Below are 9,328 nucleotides of genomic sequence, written 5' to 3'. Positions count from 1 at the left end.
GGCAATACCGACAAGACCCTGCAGTTCTGGAACACGAAGCGGATGCGCATCGTGCCCGCCGTGAGGATGTCGCAGTGCGGGAACGTGAAGCCGACGCGAGGCGGCAACGCCGACAAGACCCTGCAGTTCTGGAACACGAAGCGGACGCGCATCGTGCCCGCCGTGAGGATGCCGCAGTGCGGGAACACGAAGCCGACTCGAACCGACAACGCCGGCAAGACCCTGCAGTACGGCAGCAGGAAGCGGCCTCGCATCGTGCCCGCCGTGACGATGCAGCGGTGAGAGAACACGAAGCCGACACTAGGCGACAGCGTCGCTTGCCACAAGTGACCACCTCCTGCCCACAGACACATTTGGCGGCGGCTACCGCGCATTTCGAAAGACAGTTCTTCAATAATCCATTCGGATATGCGTGTGATGTTTGCGATCGGCTTTGGTTTAAAGCTGACCTCTCGCCTGTCCGAGTTCATCACGTGCCCCTGCTCGCAGCCGAGTTTCCAGACGAAGACGTGCATTCCTTTGTGTTGTGCTCAACATGCCGCGGCGCACTGCAAAGGAGTACCATACCGGCCCTCTCTCGAAGTAACGGTTACGTTTACCCGGTCATTCCCGCTGGGCTACCTCCACTGAACTTGGTGAGTGAGCGTTTGATTGCACCCCGTCTACCATTCATGCAAATTCGTCGCCTCATGAACGGCGGAGGACAGTATGGCATTGTGGGGCCCGTCGTTAACGTACCTGTTGAAGTGGACACCATGGTTAAATCGTTGCCGCGAAACATTCACGAAGACCATGCCATCAATGTCCACATTAAACGCAGGATTCTCAACAAGACATCATACCTCTCTGGCGTGGTGAAAAAATCTCACTTGAAACCTTGGCTTGACGTCTTGTGTCGGAGTACGTTGTACAGGTACTTTGCTATTACTCTTGACGCCTCCTCTTTAGACGCTCTTCCCGACGACGACGCATTTCAACTGCTCGAAGATTCCGTCGAAACTATACCCCAGTGTCCCGACGTGCACAATCCAGTGGATGCATGCGTGGCGCTTAACGCATTCGAACAGTCCGTGGTGTGGGACGAAGAGCGCTACCTGGCCATAGCTCCTGGTGAACACAGACAACCACTGAGCATACTGTACGATGAAAGAGCAGAAGAGTTGTCCTTCCCTCAGATATACCTTGGGGAGCCCCGGCGCGTAAAGGCAGAAGCTCATCCCACGCCCTTTACATATGCCACCAGTGAGATACGTCGCAAAGACCGTCGCGGTGTTTCGCCTCACCACATCCTGTTCATGGCAATGAAAGTGCTCCGATTTAGAGTCAGTCGCGGCCTGGCCGTCACATTTCGCGTCAACGACGACACCGACAAAATTACACGCCAAATGCTTGAAGACGAACACTTCATACAGGATACCATTGACCAAGACATGGCCTTTATGAAGGGCGTTCCCAACACGGTCCACTACTGGCAGCAGCGAAAGAAAGATGTCTTCGCTATGATACGCCAGCTTGGCAAGCCGACTGCGTTCCTCACCCTGTCAGCCTCAGAGATGCATTGGCCTCGATTACTCGCTCTGCTTGAGCGGTTGCGCCAGCAAGATCCCACCTTAGAAGTGCACGTGTCGGAAATGACATCCATATACCGTGCTCAGCTCGTCAACAGTGACCCCGTGGTGTGCGCCATTTACTTTAACAAGCTCGTGAGCGTCATTCTAAATGTCCTGTGTAGCCGCACTCACTCGCCTTTCAAACCTTACCGCGTCGTGGACTACTTCAAGCGCATTGAATTCCAGCACCGAGGTAGTCCGCACGCTCACATCTTACTTTGGTTGGACAACGCACCGTGCGAAACCGTCTCCTCCGACATGCCAGAAACGATCCGCCTCGCAACGCACCTCGTGTCCCTCGATACCTCTGTGTTGCCACGCCTGCGCACTCAAGTGCACCAACACACACACACCTGCTACAAGCGCGGAAACTCTCGTTGCCGTTTTGGCGCTCCTTTCTGGCCCACTGACAACACCATGGTGCTACTTCCCTATCCGCCCACACAAGACGATGCCGAAGCCACGCGGCGCGTCGCACTCAAGGAACGCTTCTTGCAGATGCACGCCGCTCTTGAAAGCACGCACTACGACAGCATCGGCCAATTCCTCGAGCACCATGCAGTCACTACCGAGGAAAAATACGTCTCCGTGCTCCGCGCTGGCGTGACGCGCCCGACCTTGTTTATACAGCGAACAGTGCAGCAAAAGTGGATCAACGTATTCAATCCGTGGGTCGCCTCCATGCTCGACTCAAACATGGACCTTCAGATCATCCTTGACGCCTACTCGTGTGCTGCTTATGTAGTGGAATACGTAAATAAGTCCAATCGCGGGGTTTCAAACCTGCACAAAGCCGTGTCGGACATTTTGGCAGACACTCCAAACATTCCTTATGGCCAGGCTCTTCGGTTACTCGGCGTTAAGATGCTCAAGGCTGTTGAGATGAGTGCTCAGGAAGCTGCGTGGACACTCCTCCGACAGGAGATGTCCGAGTCCAGTAGACGAATCACCTACATTGCCACATGCCTACCGGAAGAGCGCACGCGCGTTCGCAAAACGCGCGCGCAGATGGAAGCAGCCGGTCTCGACGCCGCGTCAACGGATGTATGGAAATTTGGGGTGTTGCGCAGATATGAAGACCGCCCAGACATTTTGCAAGACGTGTGCTTGGCAGACTTTGTGGCGCATTACAACTTGCACACCTACCAAAAGCGCCGCGACCCAGCCGTCATTCGTTACCGCTGCTACTCCATCGACGAATCACTCAACTACATGCGGGAAGCAGTCACACTGTTCCTTCCTTTCCGCCGGGAAGTAGACATTTTGGATGGCAATGCTTTTGAGCACATGTACGCTGAGAACATGGACGCCTTGCTGCTCAAAAGATCTGAGTACGACAGTAAGTTCGACATTCACCAGCTGCGCCACATATGCCTCCAAATGTGCACCGACGACGCCCGTAGTAGCGAACTACACACTGCCACTGACCCACACCACGTTCCTTTGGTCGACCAAAACGACGACGAAGATTTGCTCGGACCACCTGATGCTAACTCCGTAGCGCCAAAAGGTCGTTGCGCCGCCGTCTGCACGCGTCAGGATGTCATGACCGGGGACGCCTACAGGGAAATGATGCGTCTCGCCAACAAGGAACAGTTAGAAGTTGTTCGCGAGGTGATCCACCGCCTAACCACACCGACTTCTGACCCACTAAGAATCTTCTTGACTGGTGTTGCCGGTTGCGGCAAGACCTTCGTTCTACGCCTAATTATGGATGCCTACAACCGCTACACTAACACCGCCTCCACTTGCACGCACAACGCGTACGTCGCGTGCGCCACAACAGGCAAGGCAGCGGTCGCCATCGGTGGGCTCACTGTACACGCCGCCTTCAAGCTCAGTATGCGTGCCGACGGGGGCTTGCGCGACGGAGACCTCAACTCCTTCCGTACTGCGTTCACAAACGTCAAGTGCGTCATTGTGGACGAATGCAGCATGATGAGCAGCAACACTCTCGCACGTGTCGACGACCGCCTGCGACAGATCACTGGCAACTACAACGACCCTTTCGGCGGTTTGGACTTCATAATGTGCGGTGACTTGCGCCAGCTGCCCCCTGTACGCTCCAGCGAGGTGTACAAACGCAGCAAAACACGCAACAACATCTTCAACACCCACGTCACTTGGCATCACCTCTCCTACTTCCCGCTTGTGCAAGTCGTCCGGCAGAGCGACGCCATATTCTCCGCCGCACTCTCAAAGATCGGTGATGGTCATGCACTCGAGAAGGAAGAAATCGACATGTTTCAGGCCCGCTTCGTTTCCAAACAGGACGCAAACTCCCGCTGTCCTCACGCCGTCCGGCTATTCTACTCCAACAAGGATGCCGAGGCGTACAACACGCACGACGCCGTCCAAGACGTTCACGATATTCACGAGGCTAATGCCGACGACTCCATCATCGGCTACCGCACCGATGCTGAGTGTGAGAGCGCAAAGCGTCGGCTACACTCACTTACCACAGCTGAGGTTGGTAACCTCCCTCGAAAACTCGTGCTATGCTTAGGAAAGCCCTACATGCTTACCCTAAACATTGACGTGTCCGACGGCTTGGTTAATGGGGCGGCGGGTCACCTCAACCACGTGCAGTTCGACGAAATGGGCCACGCAAAACGTGTTTGGCTCCACTTTCACTGCCGAGCAACTGGCAACATTGCTCGCCTGAAGGCCAACCCGATTCGTCAAGTTGCTGGTTCTGTCGTACCTGTCGATTCCGTCCCGATAGAGCTGCGCACCGCCACTGTGACTTTGGACAGAAGAACGGGTGTGTCCTGTCGTCGCAAGCAGTTCCCCGTGATGCAAGCGAGCGCTGTCACGATACATAAGTCGCAGGGCGGAACGTACAGCGAGGTGGTGTACGATTACCACAAGCGCCATCCCCAGAAACTAGTTTACGTTGCGTTGAGTCGAGCCACCACTCTGCACGGACTCTACTTGACCAACGCAGAGGATGACTTCACCTTCTATCACTGCAGAGAAAACCCGGATCGGGCCTTGTCGGACGAATTTCGTCGCTTACAAAACCATAAGCTCAACACGATCGCCGCCGAGTGCTTTGCCGTCCTCCACTCACCGCATAGATTAGCGATATGCAACATCAACGTGCGCTCCTTGCCTGCACACGCCTTCGATGTGTCGCACGACCATGTCGTTCGCGAGGTACCAGTACTGTGCTTGTCGGAAACGTGGACGGACAGTGCCGTCGAATTGCCCGGTTACAAGTGCGTTACCCTCGCAAAGCGACACGAGCGCCGAGCTGCTGGAGTTGCCGTGTACGAGCACTTCGGAGGAACCACGCTTTCACCGCGAAACGTTCCCTACCAACTCAACACGCTGCCCCAGATGAGTTGTGGCGATGCGTGTGCCATTCAAACATCACAGGGCTTCATCGTCGCAGCTTGCTACCTATCCCCAGGAACCTCGCGGTCCGACGTCACCGACTTCTTTCTCCGTAACTTCCGTGCGGTGTGCCTTGAGAATGCACCGGTCATCATCACTGGAGACTTCAACGTCAATGTGCTTCGCCGTGAAAACGAGTGGCTTCTCGCGTTCCTTGATGCCGAACTTGGACTTCGCCTCTTGTCGGACGTCACACAGCCTACTACGCGCAACAACACCTGTTTAGATCTTGTGTTCGGAAAGGGCATCCCATCCCGAGTGCACTGCGTGACATTTCCGACCTACTTTAGCGATCACAAGCCGGTTCTCGTGGTCGTCGAGTGAACTGTGTGCAAACTGATATTTCATGTGTGTTTATCTCGTAAGACTATACTTCGTGCTACACGCGCCTTGTCGTGGTCATCGAGTCTCTCTTCATGTCGCTCTACCGATGCCGCAGCACACCTGCTTACTTACTAAGGTCACGTTCACTACAATTCATATTGCTAACAAAGCCGCTCACCTTACTTCGTATGACATTGCTGTGTTGCTATCGCATTCATTGCTTCGCCCTTAGGGCGAAACTGTGACATTTTTTCTCAGGATGACACCAGTTTCGAGATATTAATTCCCGATCTTTGCGGAGAAATGCATTGGCGTCCCAGTTAATATTGTACTTCAAGGTATAAAGCGACGTTTTGTTAAGAAACTAACTGGAAGGCCAATGCATTTCTCCGCAATGTTTGTGAATAATATCTCGAAACTACTGTCATCCCGAGAATTCTTTCCAAGTGGATCCGCCTTGCGAACTCCACGGCTACAATTCGTAAATTGCAATATGGGCCATCAGGTCATTAGTTAAAAATTTTATTCGTGAATTTTGGTTAATTATTCGATTATGGATTTCAATTTCTGGTGCAAGTAATGTCCGCCTGTTCGAGTAGACCACTCAAAAACTAGAATTGTGCTATCTGCCACAGGCAACCTTTAAGGATTTTTGAAAGTGCTCGCTGAAACACCCTGTATATATATATATATATATATATATATATATTGGACAATCGACTGTCGCAAACTGAAAAACGCGGGATATACTAACGAAATACATCGAAACACTCCCGTCCTTCTGCAACATCTTCTGCAACGCCAACATGATAGGTAAGTAAACCTTCCTGCTGCCCGCCACCTTGCGCTACTGGATAAATTCGCTTTGACTTAACTCAGTTACTCCTGGGTGTGCATAGCGAGAGGTAGGGTAAATCTAATTGTTTAGCTTGGTTCTCTCTACGGTTACATCTTTATCGTTTAGCTTCCTACGTCTCAGTGTTGAAGTTTGGTTGTTACCTCTCGTCAAGTTAAGGTGCATGCAGACGTCTGTTGCATGCGCTACGAGCTTGAGTCAGCAATGAAAACTCGCCGACTGCTCACATTCTTGGAACACTAAGCCAAATTCTTTTAGACATTACAATGCATGTCAGGACTATTCTACTTGTGAAGCATATTAGCAAACTTTGATATTACCGAGGACAGGAAGGAAATAAGCTACATTTACGACCAATTTTGTACAACCAAAATTGGACGCACATCGTGATCTCATTTTGAAGAATCCTCTATGTTTTACACACTCAATTCATATCCTGGTTTACATCTTTTGCAATCAATGTTGTCACTGGGTTGACTGCAATTTGACAATAGATATTGGGACACATTTCTCGTTCTTTCTTGTTTTGTTTGTTTCTTTGTTTTGTTTGTCTAACGGAAATACGACTTTTTAGTACGTTGGGTCTGGACCACACTCTGCATGTATATTTCACATCTGGTATCTTGAGGTTAACATTGCCAAACGAACGAAGCAGCCCGCGAAATGTTACTTACTTGGTCTTGCTGCATGGTTCGATGTTACTGCGCCGCGCATTGAGGACGCACCGTTGGCAGCAATGGCTCCCAGCTGGGTAGATGATTTATGACAGGTGATCTTTTCTCCGATTTCTTGAACTCGCTGTGGAGCTCTCCCGCCCGCCTGGATAGTGCACTTCACCTTTGGTCTCTCCACCGGTGACGGCTCCGTCTGTAAAGAAAACAAATGTGCACAGGCGAGAAAATAAACGCATCGAAGTTTCCGCCTTCAAGGGAAGCAGCACTTGTGAGCGAAAATGCGCTAAACGTGTCCATAATTGTGTTTTCCAAGAGTGACAATCACTCCAATAGGCCTTAATTGGGCGTGGTGGTTTGGGAATCAAACCGCAGCTCTGAAGTCTTCGAGCCGAGCGTTCCAAGTGTTATACCACGCCCCTTTTTTTAACCGTTTTATGCTAAAAAAATGGGTTGAACATCTGCATGTTTCTAGAGTAGAAGGGACTCGCATTCATTCAGCCGTATGAGCTCCTCAAGGAGGTCGTTAAGTCTTTCCATAGAATGACGCTTCTGGGGTGCTTTCAACATTTACTCACGATGTTATTTACAGCAAATGGCTAGCACTCGTCTTGATTCACCATGTGAGTAGGCGCCACCGCAACCCAAGTGTGCCGAGTGGGTTTAGACATAAACGAACGTATGCGTTGAGGTAGGGCCCCGATGGAGCGTAGCACCATGCTCTCATACTTTCGTACACTCCAGTTCCTGTATACACAGAGAAGGCAACGCCATTCGCCAATATCGCGTCCTCGGCATACTTCTCTTCCAAGAATCGACTGACGAATACAAATTTTAAGCATGCTTAACGGCTCGATTTGTAACCTGCTTAGCAGTAAGTAATGATATCAATGGCAGGTGTCGACAGGGCCAGAAAATAAAACAAATAGGTAAATGGACTTGGCGCTGTACCTGCAAGTATGTTGAGATTTTGTTGTTAGCCGGCTCTTGATGCTATCAGCACGCGGCAGTGGTGCACGGCAACAAACAAAAGAAGAAAAAAAAAGGCTGACCGCGAGAGAATGGGCCCAGTGAATTTCGTAGTGAAATTACTCGCGAGAACCATGGCACTGCGATCGTTAGGCTATACCATGGGAATAAGGGTTAGTACATGGACTGGTCTGACGTTCGGGCAGTGCTTGTGGTTCGAGACGTTTTCCTGGCTTTGTTCACATGCTTTATCCGTATTTATTAGCCAAACCTTTAAAGCAATCTTACTTTTTCAAATGTAGAAGACAAGGAGACTCAGTGCACATTATTATTCGCTGTCACTTGTGGTTATATATAGCAGACAACCTTCCTTAAAATAATCACTTTGCAAGGTCACCAGTGTTTCGAAGCCACTAGGACGACGTTTAGGTTGGGCTGCTGAGCACGAGGTCGCGGGATCAGATCGCGGCCACGGCGGCCGCATTTCGACGGGGGCGAAATGCAGAAATCACTGTGTACTTAGATTTAGGTGCACGTTAGAGAACTCCGGGTGGCCCCAATTAATCCGTAGTCCTCCATTACGGCATGCCTCATAATCAGATGCTGGTTTTGGCAAGTAAACCCCCATAATTTAATTACATTTCTTTAAAATGTTTAGGGAACTGCATGCAATAACCACTATTCCAATGCTGTCTGAACCACCGTGCTTGAAGCACCTGTATAGGTGACACTATCTCCGGAGTTTCCCCTAGTAATTCTTGCAGGAAACTCTCTGAAAGGGCCCACATGGGTCACGCCGGTTCTCAAACATGTGGGCCGACGGGATCGCGCGTGTAAGACAACGCCTTTCTCCGCGTACCTGCGTCGTCGCCTCAGCAGTGCTGGGCCGAGAGCAAGGGCACTTGATCGTGACCTGCACGTGCAGATTCTCGTGCTGGTGGCAACTGCACGAGATGACCGACACGGCCGACGGAGGCAGCGGCACGCTGATCGGCTCACCGGCCGCCCCGCAGTGGGCTTGTTGCTGCGTGACGGGGGCTGAAGCATCGCCGGAGTCGCGGGCGTCGGACATGGACACCAGGCGTTGCACCAGTTCGTCCATCAAGCGGTCGTGCGCGGCTGCTTTGTCTGAGCCCTGGCGGCAACTCATGGCGAAACCACTCGCTCCTACGACAAACATTAGAAATGCGTAGGCGAGATTCAAACTACTTCTGTGGAATACGGAAACAATGTCTTCTGGCATGACGCCTGCTGGGACACTTAAGCATTGCCACCATTGCATTAAGCAGCAATCAGACTAAAATCCAGAGGTGGTACCTGACACTGTTACTGCCATGCTTCGCAGTTTGTTAAAGAACGTAGCCCAATGGTTATAGATTAAGGTTCTGTCGCTGCAAAAACAGAAAGTCTAGCGACCAAAACTGCGCATGCGCAGCTACATATGCGAAAGTTTTGACATCCTCAGCCAAACACAGCTCATTATCGACCAGGCGGTGGTG

General features: G+C 51.4%; 2 protein-coding genes across 2 annotated transcripts; one reads left to right on the top strand and one right to left on the bottom strand.

The window, feature by feature from the left end:
* Positions 1 to 689: 689 nt before the first annotated feature.
* LOC119435325 (uncharacterized) lies at positions 690 to 5,333 on the top strand. Its single transcript, XM_037702223.1, has one exon. It carries the CDS (start codon positions 690 to 692, stop codon positions 5,331 to 5,333), a length of 4,644 nt encoding a protein of 1,547 aa, XP_037558151.1.
* A 1,522-nt stretch (positions 5,334 to 6,855) lies between these two features.
* LOC119435324 (uncharacterized) lies at positions 6,856 to 8,991 on the bottom strand. Its single transcript, XM_037702222.2, has 2 exons — positions 8,689 to 8,991; positions 6,856 to 7,056 (listed from the first exon to the last, which is right to left on the bottom strand). The coding sequence occupies exons 1-2, from the start codon at positions 8,977 to 8,979 to the stop codon at positions 6,856 to 6,858; spliced, it is 492 nt and encodes a 163-aa protein (XP_037558150.1). The 5' UTR covers positions 8,980 to 8,991.
* Between the last annotated feature and the right edge of the window lie 337 nt (positions 8,992 to 9,328).

The sequence above is a fragment of the Dermacentor silvarum genome, unplaced genomic scaffold, assembly GCF_013339745.2.
Source record: "Dermacentor silvarum isolate Dsil-2018 unplaced genomic scaffold, BIME_Dsil_1.4 Seq621, whole genome shotgun sequence".
Taxonomy (NCBI): Eukaryota; Metazoa; Arthropoda; class Arachnida; order Ixodida; family Ixodidae; genus Dermacentor; species Dermacentor silvarum.
The sequence above is the reverse complement of the archived record's forward strand: the minus strand, read 5'-3'. Positions and strand labels throughout refer to the sequence as shown.